This window comes from Crocuta crocuta, unplaced genomic scaffold (genome assembly GCF_008692635.1).
Source record: "Crocuta crocuta isolate KB4526 unplaced genomic scaffold, BGI_CrCroc_1.0 scaffold102, whole genome shotgun sequence".
NCBI classification, from domain to species: Eukaryota; Metazoa; Chordata; class Mammalia; order Carnivora; family Hyaenidae; genus Crocuta; species Crocuta crocuta.
This window is the reverse complement of record NW_027530019.1, coordinates 9,170,572-9,193,631: the sequence shown is the minus strand read 5'-3', so window position 1 is coordinate 9,193,631 and position 23,060 is coordinate 9,170,572. Positions and strand designations below refer to the sequence as shown.

Sequence of the window (23,060 nt, the reverse complement as noted above, 5' to 3'; positions counted from 1 at the left end):
AGTTTGTTTTCATTGTTACATAGTATTCTACTGTTGGCTTATAACTAGATTTCATTTATCTACACTCTATCTTTGCTGGTCATTGCAATTGCTCCTAGATTTTTGGTAAAATAAGTTTACATTTCCATGACTAAAAATGAGGAAGAGCATCTTTTTGTGTATTTATTGGCCATTTGTGTTACCTCTTTTGTGAAATGCCTATGTGTGCTGGTATCTTTCCCCTCCAGATCCAAGCTCTACTCTTCTATCCCTGGAGGCTCACCTGCACAGAAGACTCTAGTGTCCTCAGATTTCCATTTTGTTTTGCCCTATGGGAGACCCCCATTAGAAGGTAAGAGTCAGAAAGAAGAGAGGATGGGGATACCTTGGCTCTTGCTGTGCTGGGTAACTGCAGGTTGGCTGAGACTCCCCACTAAGGGACACAACTCTTGCCACATAGCTCTCTAGGTCTCATTAACCATTCACCTTTACCCCTTTAGGCCACTTAGAAAGCATATTCTACTCCCAAGGTCATGAAGATATTCTTCTATATCTTCTAAAAGCTTTATAGTTTTACTTTTGTCATTTGGGTTTTGAAATCTACTTGGAATTGATTGTATGCATGATACAAGGAAGAAAGTCCAATAAAAAAAAAGTCCAATTTACTTCTCTCCACCCCCCCCAGAGCTATCTTGTTATCCCAGCCCCCTTTATCAAAAAAGAAAAAAATGTTCTTTGCCCACTATGCAGTGCCACCTCTGTCATATATAAAGTGAGTGTGCATGCAGAAGTTTGTTTATGCTCATTATTCTGTTCTCTGGTCTATTTGTCTATCCCTGAAACAATACTCTCACTGTCGTAGTTGCTATAACTTTAGAATAAGCTTTTTATATCTAGGAGGGCAAGTTCTTTTTCAGGGCTATTCTTGACCCTTTGCATTTTCATATAAATATTTATAATCAGCTTGTTAAAATCTGTAAGAAAACTTTCTGGGATTTTAATTGAGATTGCATTATATCTAAAGATCAACTTGGGAAGAATCAATGAGGCTTGTCTTGCTCCAAATCTAAAGAGGACATTTGTGGTGCTTCATCATCAAGCCTAACATTAGCTAGAAGATTTCTTTAGATACCCCTTTCACATTAAGGAAATTTGTATCCACTCTTAGTTTGCTAATATGTAGCTTTTATGATAAACAGATGCTCAATTTTATCAAATGCTCTTCTGTATCCATCAGGGTGGTATGATTTTTTCCTTTTAATCTGTTACTGTAGATCTCATTAATTCATTAATGTCATAATTCCTGTTGAATCACACCTATACTAGCTTTTTAAACAAATATCAAGCCAAATATCTGATAACCATGCAAGTATATGCAATTTTACTTTTAGTACACAAGCAAAGGATTTAGTGCAATGGAAAGGACAGTGAATAGAAAGTCAGAGGTAAAAGAACTGAAGTCTGTAGGTAACTGGCTTGGGCAAAGCTCCTAACATCTCTAGATCATGACCTGGGCCAAAACCAGATGCACTCCCTCCTCACTAATTTCTTAATTAAACAGTCCTCTTTAGTTCAAATCAACATGCAGCATGTGGACAGGTGCAGTGTCAGTAGTGAGAAGAGTGGGAGACATTACATGGCACTAAAGTGTCCTCAGCTCTTGCCACTTGGTCTTTGTAGCTCCAACAACAGCTGACTATGTCACATGCAATGTGCAATACAAAGCACATACAATGATTTGGGGAAAACCTTTATCTACAATTTGAGAACGTATTCACTACATTTAACACCTATTTACTACATTTAACACCATTTAACACCATGTTAAATGCATGTGATTTTAAATATTTTTAAAATTTATTTATTTTGAGAGAGAGAGCAGGAGCAGGGGAGAGGCAGAGAGAGGGGGTGGGAAAGAGAATTCCAAGTAGGCTCTGCACTGTCAGCGTGGAGCCTGACATGGGGCTCATATCTCATGAACCATGAGACAGATCATGACCTGAGCTGAAATCAAGAGTTGGNTTTTGAGAGAGAGAGCAGGAGCAGGGGAGAGGCAGAGAGAGGGGGTGGGAAAGAGAATTCCAAGTAGGCTCTGCACTGTCAGCGTGGAGCCTGACATGGGGCTCAATATCTCATGAACAGATCATGACCTGAGCTGAAATCAAGAGTTGGACAGTTAACCAACTGAGGCACCCAGGCACCCCAAAATGCATGTGATTTTAAATCCTCAATACATGGTAACACTGTGTAATTTTAAAATACTATGAAACAACATTGCTTTGGATTTATGGCATTTCAGAGAAAATTTACACCATTATTTTTTTACTGTCCTTCCTTGTATTCATCCCCACAGTTACAATACCTGGCCAGCTTATCTAAAATTTCATTCCTCATGTAGTTGTTGCAACAAGTATTCTGATCAATAACATCAACAGTCAGAAGGGGCCATATGTTCTGCTCAAGTGAAGCACAACTATTCTGGGTCTGAAATTCTCCAATCCACAGGATGATGCTTGACCAATCATGGCGAGCTGTGAGGTATCTCCAGAGGGCTTCGGGAGAATACGATTTGTATTCTGCATTAAGAATAAAACACATTTTAAAACAGCAATGAATTATGATTACTGACACAAAACTCAACAGTACTTAACCTGATAGATAGGATGATCTGCACAAATAACCTATGAATTATTCAGGCCCTCTGCTTCTTTTTGCTATTTTCTTCTTTTGTGTTCATTTCATAGTCAATACGTTAGCTAGAGGAATGTTGCTTCTCATTAGTACAGCAGTTAAATCAGACTTAAAAACTAGCTGTGTTTCAATTATCTTTTCAGGCCTCTTCTTCCCTTTTCTTTTCATTAATATAAATAAAACTTTGGGGGCACCTGGGTGGCTCAGTAGGTTAAGTGCCTGACTCTTGATTTCAGCTTAGGTTATGATCTCATGGTTCATGGGATATCATGGTTCTTTGGGCTCTGCATTAACAACACCAAGCCTGCTTGGGATTCTCCCTCTCCTTTCTCTTTCTCCTCCCCCCCCCGCCCCCTCCCTCCTTGGCTCATGCTCTCTCATCTTTCTCAAAATAAATAAACAAAAAAACTTTGGCTATAATAGTAAATATAAATTTAACTTTCTATAAATGACTACTATTACCTCTCCCCAGAGCCTTCATGTGATATAGATCCTTGGTTTACACGAGAAGAAACTCAAAGACTACTGGAAAAACACGGATGTTGCTTTGAGGCTGGCTAGAGAATTCTTAGCCTTGAAATCTAAATTCACTAAATGATATGGCTTTTCTCTTCCACTATCACATTATAAATCCTTTACAAAAACCTTGAGATATCCCAGAGTCATGGGATTGAGCCCCATTGTCAGGCTCCATGTAGAGCATGGAGCCTGCTTAAGATTCTCTTTCTCTCTTCCTCTCTCTCTTTCCCCCCCTCTCTCTCCCTCTCCCCCTTCTGCCCCTTCCCAGCTCATGTATGCACTCTCTAAAACTTAAAAAAAATAATAAAATAAAAACCTTGAGATAAGAAGAGATCTTAATTCAATAACTTGCATTTTAAAGCAACTGAGTATTTTCTCTCCAAAAGGGATTCCAAACTGGAGACTCACTAAAATATCCAAATGCCTAATTTAATCTTCATACAGTATGTTTAGATGTTAGTTTCTTTCATACTTGCCTTCTGGACTTATCCTGGGGAGAAGGATGGATTCTTGTGTTAGTTGATTCCACCACTGAGCCCAATTTAACACAATTCTATGGTCCTGTTTGTTAAATTTATCTTTAGGATCTTGTTTCAGGAGTGAGTCCAAAACAGATTTGTGCTTGAAAAAATCCTGTTCCTTCATCCAATACCTAAAACAGTGATATTTTTTTTAATTTTGAAGGGAAAAGCATCATCCCTTTTAATCTGCTCATGAATTTCTACTCTTTTAGGAAATTAGTAATTCAATACTATCATTTTTCTATTTATTATTTTAAATATATATATGTGATTATACACATATTGAAATGAGACTAAATTCCCTGAGCCCTTTCTGGATGATACAAATTTTATCTCCATAGAGAATGTAAGCTCAGTTCCACATAAAAAAATCTGTGCTACTGCTAGGAATTTACCCAAGGGATACAGAAATGCTGATGCATAGGAGNGCTAGAAATCATAAACTAAACACTGTCCACAATATTTTTTCCATATTATCAAAAGCAGACTAATAAGACTACCTGGCAAAGGACTGGATCTGCACATTTTCTTGGAAATGTCCTGAATAAAACTTCTCAACTTGATGCACGAAGTTTATAGTTCTTTTTTCATTTTCAGAAAAATAATTTTTTTCTTTTAAAATTTCAACCTTGAATAAAAAGTAATTAAGCAATGACCTCACAAAAACCAAGCACAATTGCAAAACAAATGTCATTAGTTTAAATGCCATTTAAGAATTGTATTTTGAATTTCTGAGGTATGTATATATTCACAGATATTTTCTTTTACCACAAATGCAAAACAATCATTAAAAAAAACAAAGGAGTTCTCATACTTTTACTTACTAGATTACTTGAATATTAAAATAATTCATTTTGAACTTTCACCAAGGTTTACTACAAGATGTAAACTACATAGCCTCACCTTTACCTACCAAAAAGTCCCGTATATCTTTATCGGTTGTATAGAAGCAGATCTTGAGCAACTGGTCTTTTACATTAAAGCCCTGTAATAAAGAGAAAAACTTAAAAACCTTTATATTTTGTAATAGGGCTATTTTAAACATAAATATATGTTGGGTAAAGAAATATCTAGTATAGACATGTATCCTGTTAGAATTCTACAGCTTTTCTGCTCTTGTCAACACTCATACTCTTTATTTATCTTACATATATACTGCCTATCCCTTAAGTCCATTTTGCCAGAACAAAGGCAGCACATAGAACAATTTAAGGTAATGCTAGGCTGCCATATGACCAAAACTGGAGGTATCTGCTTTAATGATTCACTTGAAAACAAAAGTTAGTGCAAATCACAACCCTTGCATGGTTTCACTCTGTACCTCCACAAAGTTGCCATGGAGAAGCCCCGATCATGCAGATTAGGGCCCGGTCTCAGCTTAGTCCAGGAGGCCCAACTCCAGCACTTCCCCTTCTCAAATGAAGTAAAACCACAGACCACAAAACCAAAAAATAAGCCATTAGCTCAAATGGAGATGTAAGGGGTCACATGAACAACCCAGAATGTTTCTCAACAAGTGAGGTTCTGTGCACGCTTTGACACGTGTGAAGCCTTCTAGGAGAAGCAAGGTCTCCTTCTAGTCACAGTGCCAAGTGTAACAGAGAACAAATGATAGAAACTCCCAATAAAAAAAGTCTCTTCAAAAAAGTTCTCAGTACTTGGGGCACCTGGGTGGCTCAGTCAGTTAAGCGTCCAGCTTTGGCTCAGGTCATGATCTCACGGTTTGTGGGTTCAAGTCCCACGTCGGGCTCTGTGCTGACAGCTAGCTCAGAGCCTGAAGCCTGCTTCAGATTCTGTATCTTCCTCTATCTCTGACCCTCCCCTGCTCACGCTCTCTATCTCAGAAATTTAAAAAAAAAAAAAAAGTTCTCAGTACTAAAGAACATTTCTATTATTATTTCCCAGTAAAAGCTAAAGAAATTTCTTAGTTTGTGATACAACCATCAATACAAAACAATTTTTATATCAACCAGAAACTGCATTAAATATAGAGATCTTCTCTTACATTAGAGACTTCAAGATCAGTTTATGCAACTCACCATGTTCTTCAAAAGTTCGGAGGCTTCCTTTATATTGTTCTTTTTCAAATTGTCAAAGACCAAATTTAGACCTATTCTAATCAGCTCCTCAAGTCTTTGAGCAGAATGACTGTTAATCCTTAAGAAAGTCTGTGCCTCTGGTATTTTGTTGTTCAAAATAGCACTGGAAATAACTTCCTAAGAAAAGGAGGAAACATATTTGCCTTTTAAGTTCCTTTTAATTTCCTTATTATGATTATCAACATGGGACTTAAATATTTATTGAACACCTAATGGATCTTTATTGAAAACCTACCACTAGATTGGGTGCTTTGCACAGGAGAGATGAAGTCGACTGAAACACAGACCTTGCTTTTAGACTAGTGGCAAATACACAAAGTATTGCGTATAGTCACATATGATAAAGGTGACGATGCAGATATCCCAGGGTCCAGAAGAGAAGCATCTAAATAAAAGAGGTAACAACAAAAGAAAAGCCTTCCTAGTAGAGAGGACTAATAAGGTGAAACTTGAAAGGCAAGTAAGCATTACATTCATATATTGAAGAAAGAGGATAAGTGTCCCAAAAAGAGGGAATATGTACTGAGGCATAAAGGTAAGAAACAATATCAGTCTTTGGGAAACTCCAAATTACTTAATTTAGCTGGAGAAAAAACTGGACATAGTAGCAGATGAGATTTGAAAGAAAAGCAGAGGTTCCATCATGAAGGGCGTTATATGTGGGAGATGGACTGTATCCTGAAACTTATGTGAAGACACTGAAGGATCTTAAAAGCAAAAGGTGACATAATCAGGTATACATTTTAGGAAGAATGTTCAGGTAGCAAAGTGGAGAATGGACTGAAAGGGATTCATGCTCTAGATAGTAAGGCATTAGAAGGTTACTGCAAAAATCCTAGTAAGAAGGAATAAAGACATATACTGAAGACCTATACCCAAGACAAAGAGAATAGGGACATTCTTTTTTTTTTTCTTTAAGTTTATTTATTTATTTTGAGAGCGAGGGAGAGAGAGCGTGCATGTGCATGTGCACACAGGTTGGGGAGAGACAAAGAGAGAGGAAGAGAGAAAGAAACCCAGGCAGGCTCCACACCATTAGTTCAGATCCCAATGCCAGGCTCAAACTCACAAACCAGGAGATCATGACCTGAGCCCAAGTTGGATGCTTAACCAACTGAGCCACTCAAGTGCCCCAAAATAGGGGCATTCTCAACCTGGGGCTTTCGAGGAGTCTGTAAATCCCATGAAGGCTTATGCAAATTGTATGCATGTGTAGATGCACACAATCACATGCATATTTTTGAAGACAGAGTCCACAGCTTTCATCAAAGTAGGCTATAACCTTTCAAACAGTTAAAAATCAATTATTTTAAGCAAAAAGGCCAGAGGACCATGAATGGCACCTTGGAGCACATTAAAGTATGGAAAAACAGGAAGTGAAACCTGCAAAGGAGAATGAAAAAGAGAAGCCAAAAAATGTAAAGGGAAAGTCAAGTAACTTTTGGATAGACGGATAGAGAGTAAGAGATACAGAAAATGCAATCACACCAGATACTTTCCTGTTACTCCAACCCAAGAACAGCAGTCCTGTGGACCTGACAGTATGTCACACTTAGCACTTTCACTCCCTAGTGAGTCTGATCATCTGGGTTAAGCTATTTTGGTCTTTGTCTTTCCAATACTCTCCATGGGGGTAGAGGGATTCTTCCCATTCCCAGGCTTAAAGAGGGCAGCACGTTATGGTTGTACTAATTTCTACTATAAAAACAAAGGCAAGCAGGTGAGCTAGAAAATTTAACTGACAAGATATCTTAACTAGAATCTGAGTTAGGACTCAAATCGCGTATACTTCTAGGAAATAATGCCATAAAATAAAAGTCTCTTAAGATCAAACCACCAGGAGCAATATGATTTACCCAAAGGTTAGGCAGAATGCTTAAGTCCAAAATGCCAGGCGTTAGCCATTGAGGAAGTATTGTTAAGAGTCCGCCCCTTCACAAAAGTTTGGGTTTGGGTGCCTGTCACTGGATCTAAGTGGGCAGATATGGCATTATGAATTAAGAGGGAACCTCTCTGTGTTCTAAATTAAATACACAGGATTGTAGACATAAATTTGAAATTATGTCCAGAGATCTCAAAATCTATAAAACCTAAACTCCAAACCTATAAGACCTTGCCAAAGATTCTGAATCACAAATGTACAGATTCTAAATTCTGGTTTTCAATTTGTTTTCTCAGATCCTCTAAATCTGGCAAATAAAAGAAGTGATAACTACTCATATTTACCTCAACACTGAGTTTCTCCCATATATCGCTGTCTCTTACTTTGGGGACATTTTCATTTACATCATATTCATCTACAGTATCTATTATCTTCCAAGGAAACTTTATCATGAAGGTTCGAAGTTCATTAATGTAGCTGGTCAGTATGTTCACTCCTTGCTGTAGATGTTCATCTAGTTCTGTGGAAAATACCAATTTGCCAATTTCATACATATAAAAATATATGTGTGTATATACAGATGCATATATAGAAGGAGAGCAAGAACTAGAGAGAAGGAATAAACCATAAGCTATTATAAAGAATTCTAGAAAATTCCAAAATTTAAACTCAGTGTTTCCAAATTTCAAACAAAAAATCTGAGTTTTTCCTATTTACAAGTAGCTCTGTGTTTTAACACAACCCTTTACACATTGATTAGTCCTTTCTGTCAATTTGCCCAGTGCTGGAACCCCATTGCACTCACTCAGTTACACACTAACTTTTCTCAGCTTTAGGAAATAGCACTCTCTTGGCTTATGTTCTCTCACGCAATAGTACCACTGGGATTTCTGTCCTGACACAAGGATAGGGCAGTTGCACCCCTTTGCTGCTATCTTACCTTCATTGTGAAGAAAAAGCTCCTTTATTTGTTTGTTAAGAAAAGACAGTGTAAGATTAAGCAACTGTTCTGAAAAATGTTTGCTTTGGGTTTCAGAATCACTTTCTCTAATTGCTGAGCAAAGTAAATCCAATGCTGGTGTCAGCATTTCCACATCTGAGAAAGAACCAAAGAAATTAACATGAACACCAGTATCCTCCTAATAAAACTAACATATTAAAATATGTTACAATTTTTTTTAGGAACAAAACAGGTATATTTCTATCGGATTACCTGATATAGAGGATAGTGCAGTATGAATGGATACTATGAAAGACATATAATACAAAGACACATAATACTATGAAAGACACATAATTTATGGAGGGGGGAGTAGATGTGCACTCGTGCATCAGGGGAATGAGAGGGGGTGGGTAGAGGGAGGGAGGGAGGGAGGAGGGAGAGAGAATCCTAAGCAAGCTCCACACCCAGCTCAGAATTCTACTCAGGGCTCCATCCCACGACCCTGGGATCATGAGCTGAGCCAAAATCAAGAGTTGGATGCTCAACCTACAAAGCTACCCAGGCCCCACAAATATATTTTATTTGAAATAAAAATGCTTACACAGCTCAACAGGTCACTTGGAATCAGGCTTGCTTGACTGTATTACTGAGCAAAAACAAAGCTGAAGCACAAACACCCTTCTGTTTTGACATGTATTTGGAGATAGGTAGGAAGACACTGCTTGTTTTAAAATCTGACCTTCCCTTAAGGCCTGGTCATAGAAGTGTGAACAATATAAATGAATCCATCATTACCAGCTGTCATATCATATCTATGTCATTTTGAAATCACACATATACCAGCCAGTACACTAGGAAAGGGTTGCTAATATCACAGTTACATTTGAGTTCTTGGCAGGCAGGAATTAGGAAGAGGAATTTGCAACAAGCTGTACGTCCTTTTTAGAACAAATCACTAGTATTCCCTTAAATAACAAGTTACAAGAGAAAGATATTGCCTAGAATGTAATCTTTTCACTTTGGTTCATTTTTAGTTTTTGTTTGGGATTTACATAGTTGTCTGATTCACCTGCTTATAGTACAATCCTGCCACAAAGTATTAAAGCACAAGATACCTATTATTCCTTCAATATCAGTATTTTTCAAGTTTTATACCCTACTACATCCCCACTATGTTAGCAGTTCTTAAATAATAAAAACCAGTAAGTGGGTAAAATTCATCTACAAATGCAGATGTTGGATGCCTGGGTGGCTCAGTGAGTTAAGCATCGGACTTCAGCTCAGGTCATGATCTTGTGGTTCATGACTTCAAGCCCCACGTTGGGCTCTGTGCTGACAGCTCAGAGTCTGGAGCCTGATTTAGATTCTATTTTTCTCTCTCTCTCTCTCTCCTAGAAATAAATATTAAAAAAAAAAAATGCAAATGTCAGTAACTGTAATGGTTCTAGAAGGGAAGGAGACAATGAGGGAAGAGGAAAAAAAAAAGCAAACACATTCATGTGCAGGGAATGTGGTTCAAGTCTTTGGACTTAAAAACAACGTTCCCAGGGAAGCTGATTGTAATGGAATTTCCAGAAAACTTCCTTTGCCCCCTCAAAAGGACCTGGAAAGCCCAATACAAACTTTTGAACACTACATTTACGAGACGTGTTAAATGATGACCAAAGCAGTCAGAAGGATGAACATGTTTTCCATTCAGCTTGTTTGTAGCATAGCCTCTTTAGCTGTTGGTGGATTAGTAAAAACCACTGAACTACCAGAAGTGCTTTGAAGGATAGGATAGCAAAGTACCAAGCATATTATGTCTCTATCAGTAACAGGGCTTCATGGATAGGAAAATATTCTAAACAGTAAAATGACTCCAGAATAGATCTCCTTCTCCACTATTAAATGTGGCAGAATTAAAAAAAAAAATACAAGTAGATTCAGTGAAAACAGAAAATTAAAATGCAGAGAACACAAAAGAATCCAGACAATGCTATAGGTTCAACAGTACTCCATGAGGCTAGAAACCTGCTAACTTTGAAAGCCCTAGCAAAATACATTTCAAAAATTTTTAGTTTTATTTTTAAGTAATCTCTACATTCAACATGGGGTTCCAACTCACAAATGCAAGATCAAGAGCTCAGGCTCTACTGACTGAGCCAGGCAGGCTTACACGTAAAAATGCTCAAAATACCACTCTTGTTTAGAAATCAGTTATATATCATATGACCACATGTTGAATCCTTTCTCTCTCTACATGCTGAAGAAACCTACATTAGCCTTTAAGCATTCCTCATTTCTTTGTCACTCTTGTAGCTGAGTATCTTGTTCTAGTCGATTGTGGTGTGGGTAACTGGAAGCTGCTGGCACAAGGCCTTGAATGTGGTGTCTGATGCTGTTTAACAGTCTTCACTATTTGCTGTCTGATAATCATTTTCTGCATGCTCTATGACTTGGCAGTTTGGACTTCATTTGAAACTATTGAATCCTGTACATCTTTTTGACTAACTAACTGAACATTGCCATCTTAATAACAGTGAAAATGAATTTTTTGTTTACTTTTTAAACTTTATTTATTTTGAGAGAGAGAGAGAGAAACAAGCAGGAGAAGTGGCAGAGAGAGAGGGAGAGAATCTCAAGCATGCTCCCTACCGTCAGCACAGAGCCCGATGCAGGGCTCGAACTTACGAACTGTGAGATCAGGACTTGAGCCAAAATCAAGAGTTGGATGCTTAACCAATTGAACCACCCAGGCCCCCCGTGAAACTGAATCTTAAGTACTCCAATCACCTGGGCTGTAGGTGGTGTGACGGTGAACTTCCACTCTGAACTCTATCATTCCGGAAGTTTTTAGGCTGAAACTGATAGTTTCAATGCATGCAGTAATGGTCTGTTGCCCATCTATAGTTTTAGCATATATTGTACAGAAGCCATTGGAATCATGATCTTTCTCATTGGCCCTTAAGGCATTGTCACATGATTCTCTCCAAGACTTCAGACTTCAATCTATGTCTCTGGCTGGGGGTCACTTGCTTCTTTCCATAAATGATCAGACTTAAAGAAAATTTTGTTTCTTGGATCTAAAAATCTACTATTACCCAGGTCACTGTGTTCTGTAATTAAGACCTGATCTTCTATCCTTCCATCTTCACAGGTGTGAACTGACCCATGTTATACTGGGCAAATGCATATGCTGCTCCTTCCTTGAGGAGATCATTCTTAAGTAGTCAGATATTGTTGAACACTTCATTAAATTCCCCTGAGGGTGCATGAGTGATGAATTTAGTAGCTATGCATACCTTCTCCTCCTCTGACACCCAATCCTTGAAGTTGGCCATCTTGGGCTGTTTAGACACAATGGTAATATTTTTAAGCAAAAACAAGGACCAGTGTCCTTGTTGCAAAAGCTCACAAAACTTTTATGAAGTCTTGCCTGCAAACATTAGTGATTCTACTTACTATTAGTCATTAATTACTGGTATTACTAGTAATTACCATTTTACTAACCACCTAATGCTATATATTAAGTATAGCATTTACTTAATGTTTTACTTTAAGCATTTACTTTGTGTTTTATAAATGCTATGTCAGTTTTTTCATTTTCAACAATCCTGAGAGGTAGGTGTTGTAGCCGTTTTTCTTTCTCTTTTTTTTTTTTTCAAATAGTTTATTGTCAAGTTGGTTTCCATATAACACCCAGTGTGTAGCTGTTCTTCTATCAATGAGGAAACTGAGGTTAAGAGGGATTAAAATAATTTGTCCATGCTAATTTGGAAAGTAAATGGCAGAGCCAAAATTTGAACTTCAGCCTGATTCCAAAGCCATCCTCTTAAACATGCAGGTGAAAGAAACAAGGGCGGGCTCCTGAAGTCTCCATTTGCTAGTTGTGAGCCCTAATAAAGGGGTTCCTGTTTATCTCAGCATTGGCCCAACCTGCAGAATTGCATTGAGCATGATGGGAAACCTGGGATTGCCTTTGAGACAGCTGGTAAGCTATTCCCATGCTGGTTTCCAGACTCATTCCCACCACTTAGGGCAGGGCAGTGCAGGTGACAGGGGAATGAGGAGAAATCACTGACTAAGACCAAACAGTAAAGTGAATAACAACCATACAGTTGCTGAGGGAATTCCACTTACCACAAACCAGGCCTTTTTCTATAAATTCAAGTAGACTTAAAAAAAAAAAAAAGCAATCAGATGGGCGCCTGGGTGGCTCAGTCAGTTAAGCGTCCAACTTCGGCTCAGATCATGATCTCATAGTTTGTGAATTCAAGCCCTGCGTCAAGCTCTGGGCTGACAGCTCAGAGCCCAGAGACTGTTTCAGATTCTGTCTCCATCTCTCTCCCTCCTCCGCTTGCACTCACTCTCTTTCTTTCAAACATAAAATAAAACATTAAAAAATTAATTGGAAAAAGGAATTGGGAGTATTAAAAAAAAAAAAAACATTAGCAATGCAAAAGGGAAGAGACCAAACTGTTCAAGCAAGATGAAATAAAAGAAAATGTTTTTTAAAAAAGAAAATTTCAAATCCATAGTGTCAGTGAGACCACCATATTGATGGAAAAAAAGCAGATTGTCATTTTCTCCATGTAACTAGAGTACAAATTGATAAAACTTTTCTGGGGGACAATTTATCAGAGTGTTTAAGAATATAAATCATGTGTCTCTTTGACCTGGAAATGTTACATCTACACATTTATCCCAATAATTGTACACATGTGAAATTATATACACACACACAAAGCACTTATAGCACATTTCCAACAATAGTAAAAACTGGAATCAATCTAAGTGGAGTATGGTTGGGAAAATTATGGTATAGCCAATACAGTGAAACTCTATGCCACCACAAATAGTGTATCTATTAACAAGAGAGATCTATAATATACCAATAAGAGACCCAAAAAAGCAGATTACAAAACTTTAAGTGTAAGGAAAAACACATTTTATTACCCTGTACCTCTAAGGAGAGGATATGCATTGCTACCTGGTTGAAGAATAAAAACTAGGTTTCCTGTTTATTAAACAGGAAAGCCAAATCTTGAAAAGAAGCACTGGTAAAGTAGCAAATAAGCAGAAGAGGTAAGCTGAAAAATTTTATAAGAAGTCTCAATCCATAACTCAGCCATCACTAAACATCTCAGACAGTTGCAAGAGTGAGCAATTTTGCAAATGAATTTTATTCCCTTTTGAGTGAAATTCTCTTGAATTTGAAAGGCCATTTCTTCCTTGCACACTAAAAATACAAACCATAGTATAAGATATGAACAGTAAGCAACCCACTTAGAATGAGAACATTTATAGATTCCTACAACTCTCAAGATTCCACAAAATGCATAAAATGTCATGGTTGAGTTTTAGCAAGTCAGTCAGTCAGTCACTAGAAAACACAATAATTTGAAAGTAACTAAAAAGGTAAAATGATAAATACAAGTGCAGAAGCTTTTTCTACTTACTTTTTAAATATAAATGAGATGAAAAATGATCAAGCTGATCGGGTACAGAAGATTTTGAGGATGGATTCAAAAGATTTTCTTTGCTCTTCAAAAAGAAATCTACTGTGTCCAGTTGACGATTTTCTATCCCAGCCTGAAACAGGAGAAAATCAGAGAAAAATTACAATAGGAAAAAGTTAAGGATATAGACTTTTTTCTAAACTTTATAACTTAACATACTTAGACTGCAGGAGACACAAGGCTATCTATCTTGCAGCGGTGAGGTTCTGGTGAGGACTCTGACAATGACTATGCAATCTGTGCAAGTCTCTGACTTTTCTGAACATTGATTTCTGCTTCAGTAGAAACAGGAGGTTAGGTTAGAAAACACTTCCAGCTCTACCATCTGTAACTCTAATACCATTCAAAGCCAGGTTCTTAGGAACTATTATTACAGTTAAGTTATAGTCCATTTGAATTAAAACGTTAATATGATATGAAGTTTACTGAAAAAGCAGGCTAAAAACAGACTCCCAGGGTGCCTGGATGGCTCAGTTGGTTGAGCGTTCAACTCTTGATTTCAGCTCAGGCCATGATCCCAGGGTGGTGGGATCAAGCCCCATGTCCGGCTCTGTGCTGAGTATGGAAGCTGCTTAAGATTCTCTCTCTCTCTTTCCCTTTTCTTTTGCCCCTCTCTCCCACTCATGCTCTCTAAAATAAAAAAAAACATTTTTTAATAAAAAAATAAAAACAGACTCTGATTTCTGATGAGGCATATTAAGGAAGCTTTCCATACAGCATACTTAAAAATCACAGATTAAAACACACACCTTTAAATGCACAGTTGAACTGCAAACAAACAAAAAATCTTCCCAGGATTAACAAAGAGGGAAAGACAAATCCAGAAAAGTAAATACTCTAAAACCAACTGTTGTCTGAAAGATTCTGCAGATTTCTTTTTTTTTTTCCAATGTTTATTTTTGAGAAAGAGAGCACAAGCGCAGGAGAGACAGAGAAAGAGAGAGGGACACAGAATCCGAAGCAGGCTCTAGACTGTCAGCTGTCAGCACACAGCCCGACATGGGGCTTGAACTCACAAACTGTGAGATCATGACCTGAGCCAAAGTCACTTAACTGACTAAGCCACCCAGGGACCCCAATTCTGCAAATTTCTAATGGCTTAAAGCAGGGATTGGAAAACTAAGACCAACCAACCAAATTCAGCCCTTGCCTATTTTTGTAACGAAAGTTTTGTGGGAACATAGCCACACCCATTCACTCATTCATTTACACAGTGTCAATGGCTACAAATGGCACCTCTGAGTAATTCTGAGTAGTTGCAACAGAATCCTACCAGAAAACCCTAAAATACTTACTATCTGGCTCTTTGAAGAAAAAGTTTGCCACTCTTACCCTAAAGCACTGTGCCTAAGAATTACCCGGAGAAAGTTTGTTAAAATGTAAATTGCTAAGCCCTACCCCCAGAGTTTCTGTCATTGTCTCAATGACAATGGAATCCAGAATATAGACGAAAGTGATCATGAATGTTCTTAAAGAAAACTGCCTACCTATAATTCCACACCTCCGAAAAATATCTTCCAAAAAGGACAGCAAAACAGATATTAGATAAAAACGGAGTCTTCAGCACCAGTCAGATTCTCACTAAAAGAGATTCTAAATGATACACTCTAAGTAGAGGGAAGGCCCATAATGGGAGAGGAAATGAAGAGCAAAGGAAATATATCTGTGTATAAAGAGAAGCTTGAGGGACACCTTGGTGACTCAGTTAAGTCTCTGACTTTGGCTCAGGTTATGATCACATGGTTCATGAGCTTGAGCCCCACATCAGGCTCTGTGCTGACAGCTCTGAGCCTGGAGCCTGTTTCAGATTCTCTCCCTCTCTCTGCTCCTCCCCCTCTCATGCTCTGTCTCTCTCAAAATTAATAAAAAAAAATTTTAAAGAAAAGAAATGAACCTAAATACATAATAATGATGTCTACTTTAGCTTAAAAAAATAAAACAGTAACTTGAGTAGGGAAAAAGTAAACAAAGTTAAAGCATTCAATGGTCTTGTATTATCCAGAAGGGTAAAGTTATTAACTTTGGTTTTGATCATATAAATATGTACATTTCCCAGAATATCCTCTAAAAGAACAAACTAGGAGCGCCTGGGTAGCTCAGTTGGTTGAGCCTCTGACCTTGGCTCAGTTCGTGATCTCACCGCTCATGGGTTCGAGCCCTGCATCGTGCTCTGTGCTGACAGCTCAGAGCCTGGAGCCTGCTTCAGATTCTGTGTCTCCCCATCTCTCTGCCCCTCCCATGCTCATGCTCTGTCTCTGTTTCTCAATAATAAATTCTAAAAAAAATTTTTTTAAAAAAGAACATAAACTGAATATTTAATATCCGAACTACTAGAGGTCACAGGAGCTTCTAGAATGCTAGTCCTGTTCTGTAACCTTGGTGCTGGTTACAAGACTTTCTGCTTTGTAATTATTTGTTCAACCGTGTATGTATTCTGTATACTTTTTTATACATGTTATATTTCACAATAAAAACAAAGTTGATTTATGTAGTTTATTACAGTAAATGAAAGTGGTGGATTCCTATGGTTATATCAAGATTGAGAACAAGTATTCAATAAAATTTCAATACCCATTCATGATTAAAACAAACCCTGGGGTGCCTGGATGGCTTCATCAGTGAAGTGTCAAACTCTTGGTTTTGGCTCAGGTCATGTTCTCAAGGTTTGATGGATTCAAGCCCTGCATCTGGCTCTGCACTATTAATGCAGAGATTCTCTGTCTCCCTCTCTTTCTGCACCCCCCAACTCACGCTGTCTGGGTCTCTCTCAAAATAAATAAACTTAAGAAAAAAAACCACTTCATTGATAAGAAAAAAGAGAAGTTCATCTTATAAAGGTTTTTTTTTTTTTTTTAACGTTTATTCAATCCTCAAAGACAGAGACAGAGTGCAAGTAGGGGTGGGGCAGAGAGAGACGGGTAAATGGACGAATGGATAAAGAAAATGTGGTGTATACACACGCACGCACACACACACTCACACACACACGTTGGAATATTACTCAGCCATCAAAAAGAATGAAATTTTGCCATTTGCAACTATGTGGATGGAGCCAGAATTTAATATGCTAAGTGAAATAAGTCAGAGAAAGACAAATACCATATGCTTTCACTCATATGTAGGATTCATGAACATAGAGGAAGGGAGAGGGAAGCAAACCACAGGAGACTCTTATGACAGAGCACAAACTGAGGGCTGATGGAGAGTTGTGGGTGGGAAATGGGCTAAATAGGTGATGGGTATTAAGGAGGGCACTTGCTGGGATGAGCACCAGACGGTATATGTAAATGATGGATCACTAAATTCTACACCTGAAACCAATTTTACTATACTTTTTACTATACATGTTTGCTATACATGTTTACTATATATGTTAACATATAAATAAAATGATTTAAATAAAAAGTTGAAAAAACACTATTAATGAAAATTATAAAAATCTCTATACTCTCATCTACTTCCTGTAAGTCATGGAAATTGGAAATGTGTTGGTTTTCTCGAAGTAACATAAAAGGTACAGAAATTAAGAAAAATATATAAAAGCTAAATGTATTTCTTTATACTGGTAACAAACAAAATATAACTTAAAAATATACCATTTACATTATCAATATATAATATAGTTTAAATATATATAAATATATACATTTAAACATATAGTATTTACATATATATGCACATATATTTAAATATAAACACATATCTAAACCAAAAATAAAGCTAACAAAGGCTGTCAAGCTCTTAATGGAAAAATTGTAAAAATGGTAGTGTTTCATTGAAAGACATTAATGAAGACATGAAAAAAATGGGGAAAGAGACTATGTTTATGGATAGGAATATTAAATATCCTAAAGATGTCAATTTTTCCCAACTTGATATATAGATTTAACATAATTCTAATAAAAATCTTAACAGTTTTTCATGAAACTTGATAAACTGATCCTAACAGATGGAAGAGGGTTAAGGGAGAGAGAATAATGAAGACATTCCTGAAAAAAATAATTGAGGGATTCATAATTAAGACCGGGTAGAATTGACCCAGGATAGGCAAAAACCAATGGAATAAAGCCCAGAAACAAATTCATACATATGTGGAAACCTGACACACAGAGATTTTGGATAGTGGTAAAAGGGAGGAGTTTAGAAAAAAATGGTCCTGAGATAAATGGTTATCAATACAGAGTGTAGGAATAGGTCCCCACCTCACACCATGAGTAATATAAGTTCCATATGATAAAAGACCTAAATGTGAAAATCATAATTTTGACACTTAGGAAAAAATACAAAGACATCTTTATGACTTCAGGACAGGAGAAGTCACAAATTACATGCAAAAAGGAAAATGACTGATTAAAGAAACTACACTAAAATTTAGAACTACATAAAAATTAAAGACCCCACAAAGAAAATAAGTCAAGCCACACATTAGAATATATTCATCCCGCTTAGAAAAAAAAGATTCATATCTAGAATACATTCAACATACAAACTACAAACCAGTAAGAAAAAGACAAACGCCCCAAGGGAGAACAGGAAAAAGACTTGAACAGTCACTTTACAAAAGAAATCCAAATACATATATCAACCCCAATCATCAGAGAAATGTAAACTAAAACACTGTAATATCAGGTAGGCAAAATTTTTAAAAATCTGGATATGCTAAGGGTTGGAAAAGACATAATGAGAACTAACATACATTGCTGGTGAGAACATAAACTGAAAAACCAACTTTGGAAAACTAGAGCATTATTTAGTAAAGTTAACGCACATGTCCCATGACCCAGCATTTCTACTACCACCACAGAGAAACTCTTGCATGTGTGCTACAGTAGATGTGTACTGCTTAGTGACATTGCTCGTAACAGCAAACAACCGGAAAAAACCTGAAGGTGGATAAGTAAAGATATATTCATATGATGGGATCCTATATGTAAGTGAAACTGAATAAATTACAGTTATACACATTAACACTGGATGAAACACAAAATATGTTTAGTGTTAAAAAAAAAAAAAGTTCCCCCAAAATGTATACAATGATACCATTATAGGCAAAATTCAACCAAAGCCAAAACTAAATAGCATTATTTGAAGATATATTTATAGGGAGTAAAATAAAGCAAAGCAAGGGCATAGTTAAAATTTTCAGAATGGTAGTTAACTCTGACACTGAGTGATGTAAGAGATGGAGAGGGGCACACATTCAAGAATATTAATCTAGTTCTTGCTGGGACAGTAGGTACAAGATATTTATTATTGTTGTTTTCACTAATATGATATATACTTACTCATTTGTATAAAGGGGAGACTAAGGCCAAAACAATGCTCCATTTACCATGGAATCCTTTTTTAGATGTTTCTAGGAATTTACCCATTTCTTCCAGATTGCCCAATTTGTTGGCATATAATCTTTCATAATATTCTCTTATAACTGTCTATATTTCTGTGGTGATAGTTGTATCTCTCATATACCATGCAATCGTAATTAAAGTCACACACAGGCATGAACACTATGTAAGGACAGAGGCTCTGCAGTCACACTGCCTGGGTTCAAATCCTGGCTAACTACCACCATTCATGTAATATCAGAATACACTATTCATGTATATCCGAATTAGATTTCTTAACCTGTGCTCCCTCATGAATAAAATGGGGTTAATAACAGTATTACCTATAGGACTGATAAGAAGATTAATTAAATTACACATTACTAACATTAATATTTAAGAAAAACAACCATAAGAAAGTAAGTACAATGACTTCTGATAATAAATTTATAGGTGACAAATTTTCCTTTTTTTCTCTACTTCTCAAATTTTCTCAATGATATTTTGTAGTGCATAAAAGCAAGTTCTTCAATAAATGGTGCTGGAAGAAATGAGTATCCACATGCAAAAGAATGAAATTGAATCCCTTGCTAATACCATGTACACAAATTAATCAAAATGAATCACAGACCTAAATGTAAAAGCTCAAAACTATAAAACTCTTGTAAAGCTCTATCACCTCAGTTTAGGCAATGGTTTCTTAGACATGAACCAAAAGCACTGGAGATTTAAAAAAAAGTAAATTGTATCAAAGTTAAAAACCTTTGTATTTCAAAGAACATCATCGAGAAGGTGAAAAGATAACCCACAGAATGGGAGAAAATATTTGAAAGTCATCAGATTCTAGTACCCAGAATATATAAAGAACTCTTAGACACAATAATGGAAACAAAAAGTTTAGAAATTAAAAATGGACAAAGATTTAAATAGACATTTCTCCAAAGACATATACAAATGGACAACAGGCACATGAAAACATGTTCAACATCATTAGACATTGGGAAAATGCAAATCAAAACCACAATGAGGGGTCTCTGGCTGACTCAGTAGGTAGAGTATATGACTCTCAATTTTGGGGTCATGGATTCAAGCCTCACACTGAGCACAGAGTTTACCTTTAAAAAAAAATACAATGACTTAATTTTGACTTCACAGCTACCAGGATGGTTATAATAAAAAGGTGGAGAATAACAAGTGTTGGTGAGGATGTGGAGCCCTTGCAACCCTCTTCAGACACTGTGGTGGGAATGTAAAACAGTGCAGCTGCTGTGAAAAACAGTTCTGTGGTTCAAAACATTAAGTGACCCAATAATTCCACTGCTAGGTGTATACCCAAGAGAAATGAAAACACATGATACAAGGGGTGCCTGGGTGGCTCAGTCGGTTAAGCGTCTGACTTTGGCTCAGGTCAGGATCTCACGGTTTGTGGGTTCAAGCCCCGCGCCGGGCTCTATGCTGACAGCTCAGAGCCTGGAGCCTGCTTCGGATTCTGTGTCTCCCTCTCTCTCTGACCCTCCCCGCTCACACTGCCTGCCTCCCCCCGCTCAGAAATTTAAAAAAACATTAAAAAAAAAAGAAAACACATGATACACAACTTGTACACCACTGTTCACAGGATTACTTACAATAGCTAAAAAGTGGAAATAACCCAATCTACATCAACTGATGAATGAACCAAATGGGGTACAATCATATAATGGAATATTATTCAGCCATACAAAAAAGGATACCAATACATGCTACAACATCAATGACCCTTGAAAATATGCTATGTGAAAGAAGCCAGTCATAAAAGGCTACATGTTTTATACTTCTATTTATAGGAAATGTCCAGAATTTTTGGAGTAGTGAAGATGTTCTGGAATTAGTGGTGACAGTTGTACAACCCTGAATACACTAAAAATCAGTGGACTGTATTCTTTAGATGGGCAAATTTTATGGTATGTGTATTACATTTTAATAAAGCTGTCATTAAAAATACAAACACATATAACATTATTAACCTTCAGGGGCTGAATGATCTACAGTAAAGTACCCTGACTTTGATTCTAGTTCCAGTTCTTATCAGTATTGCTATGGGGCCACTCACTCAACCATTCTGGGCCCAAGGTTTTTCATCTGTAAAATGAAATGAATAAAAATTATCCAGGGGCACCTGGGTGGCTCAGTCGGTTTAGCCTCTGACTCTCTGATTTCGGTTCAGGTCATGATCTGNCCTCCTCTGGCCTTGGCCTCTCCCTCTCTCTACCCCCCCAAAATAAATAATAATAAACTTAAAAAAAAAACTATTCAAACATCTCATGTGGTTATTTTAAGACAAAACTAGATAATGCATATAAAAAAGTGTGAACTATAAAATGCTATACAAATTTTTCAGTTTATGTTGCTTCCATAGCTAGATTAGAAGAGTAGGGACCAGAGGTGCCTGGGTGGCTCAGTCAGTTGAGCACCTGACTTCAGCTCAGGTCATGATCTGACAGTTCGTGGGTTTGAGCCCCGCATCGGGCTCTGTGCTGCCAGCTTGCTCAGAGCCTGGGGCCTGCTTCGGATTCTGCATTTCCTTCTCTCTCTTTCTCTCTCTGCCCCTCCCCCGTTCTCACTCTGTCTCTTTCAATAATAAACAAATGTATAAAAAAAATTTTTTTTTAAGAAGAGTAGGGACCATAAGGTAGAAATAAAGGTCACTCTTGTTTATGATTTCCATAGCTTGCTTCTACTTCATTTAGTCTTATCATCTTATTGTTGCCTCCTTTCTTGCAACTTTTTTAGTGTTTAATTTTATATCTTTTAAGGCCAATAAAGGTAAACTCATAAGCAGAATTCATGTGTTGAAATAACCAGAACTAAGCAAATGTTCGGGTAAAGACTATAGCTCTTTTTGTTGCTAGGTTAAAGGAATTCTCCCAAACTTCAGTCAAGTAAGAGTGTATGGCAGAAAACCATCAAGCAAAGTCATGTGGACATTTCACACTGTTACCTCCAGTGCATGGATGGGGATTGAGCATCTCCCCCAACCATTCAGATGGCAAAGAGAGTCCACGGTGCTGGCACTTCCATGGATCATTAGTCTATTTAAAAACTCCTCCTGAGTCAATCCAAACAAAATCAGAGACAGTCCACTTTCTGCAGGAAAAATAAAAGTTACTTTAAATAAATTATGAGGATTTAGGCTTTAGGTTTATGACATGCATTAATTTCTAATTAAAAAATACTTCACTGCTATAATTACAAATATATGTATTGGGCACCAGGTACTACTATGGCCATAGTTAATGCATCATGATTTTTTAATGTTTTTAAAGAAGAGTTTTATTTTTAAACAATGGACCACAGGGCAAATTCTAGGAAGAACAACGCATCCTGTGAAATAGTACTCAATCTCACGTTTCTCCTTTATATTATCCCCACAATCAATGCCTGGAATTTTTAACTATTTACAGAGATGTCACATTTCTGATTCACTAAGGTAAAACCAATAGCATGCTCTTGACACACAGAAATAATGGATTTCCAAATCTAAGGTATTAAAGAAGACATACATAGTTCAATCACATCACTCAATAGCTTTGTGGGAGGTTACAGCATAACTGCTGAGTGAGAA

General features: G+C 37.0%; 1 protein-coding gene and 1 pseudogene across 3 annotated transcripts in view; both read right to left on the bottom strand.

The window, feature by feature from the left end:
* SPG11 (SPG11 vesicle trafficking associated, spatacsin) overlaps positions 1 to 23,060 on the bottom strand; it is a 98,657-nt gene that overhangs the window by 61,713 nt on the left and 13,884 nt on the right. For all 3 annotated transcript variants that reach the window (XR_013335227.1, XM_077764494.1, XM_077764495.1), the window contains exons 7-15: positions 22,437 to 22,582; positions 14,076 to 14,208; positions 8,632 to 8,787; positions 8,036 to 8,211; positions 5,750 to 5,926; positions 4,624 to 4,695; positions 4,211 to 4,338; positions 3,666 to 3,841; positions 2,342 to 2,555 (exon numbers count right to left, since the gene is read on the bottom strand). Coding sequence is in view for 2 of the 3 variants with exons in the window: in XM_077764494.1 (XP_077620620.1) it covers positions 2,342 to 2,555; positions 3,666 to 3,841; positions 4,211 to 4,338; positions 4,624 to 4,695; positions 5,750 to 5,926; positions 8,036 to 8,211; positions 8,632 to 8,787; positions 14,076 to 14,208; positions 22,437 to 22,582 (1,378 nt within the window). In the remaining variant the exon portion in view is untranslated. The remainder of the gene's footprint in view (positions 1 to 2,341; positions 2,556 to 3,665; positions 3,842 to 4,210; positions 4,339 to 4,623; positions 4,696 to 5,749; positions 5,927 to 8,035; positions 8,212 to 8,631; positions 8,788 to 14,075; positions 14,209 to 22,436; positions 22,583 to 23,060) is intronic.
* LOC144231769 (F-actin-capping protein subunit alpha-1-like) lies at positions 10,902 to 11,957 on the bottom strand (annotated as a pseudogene).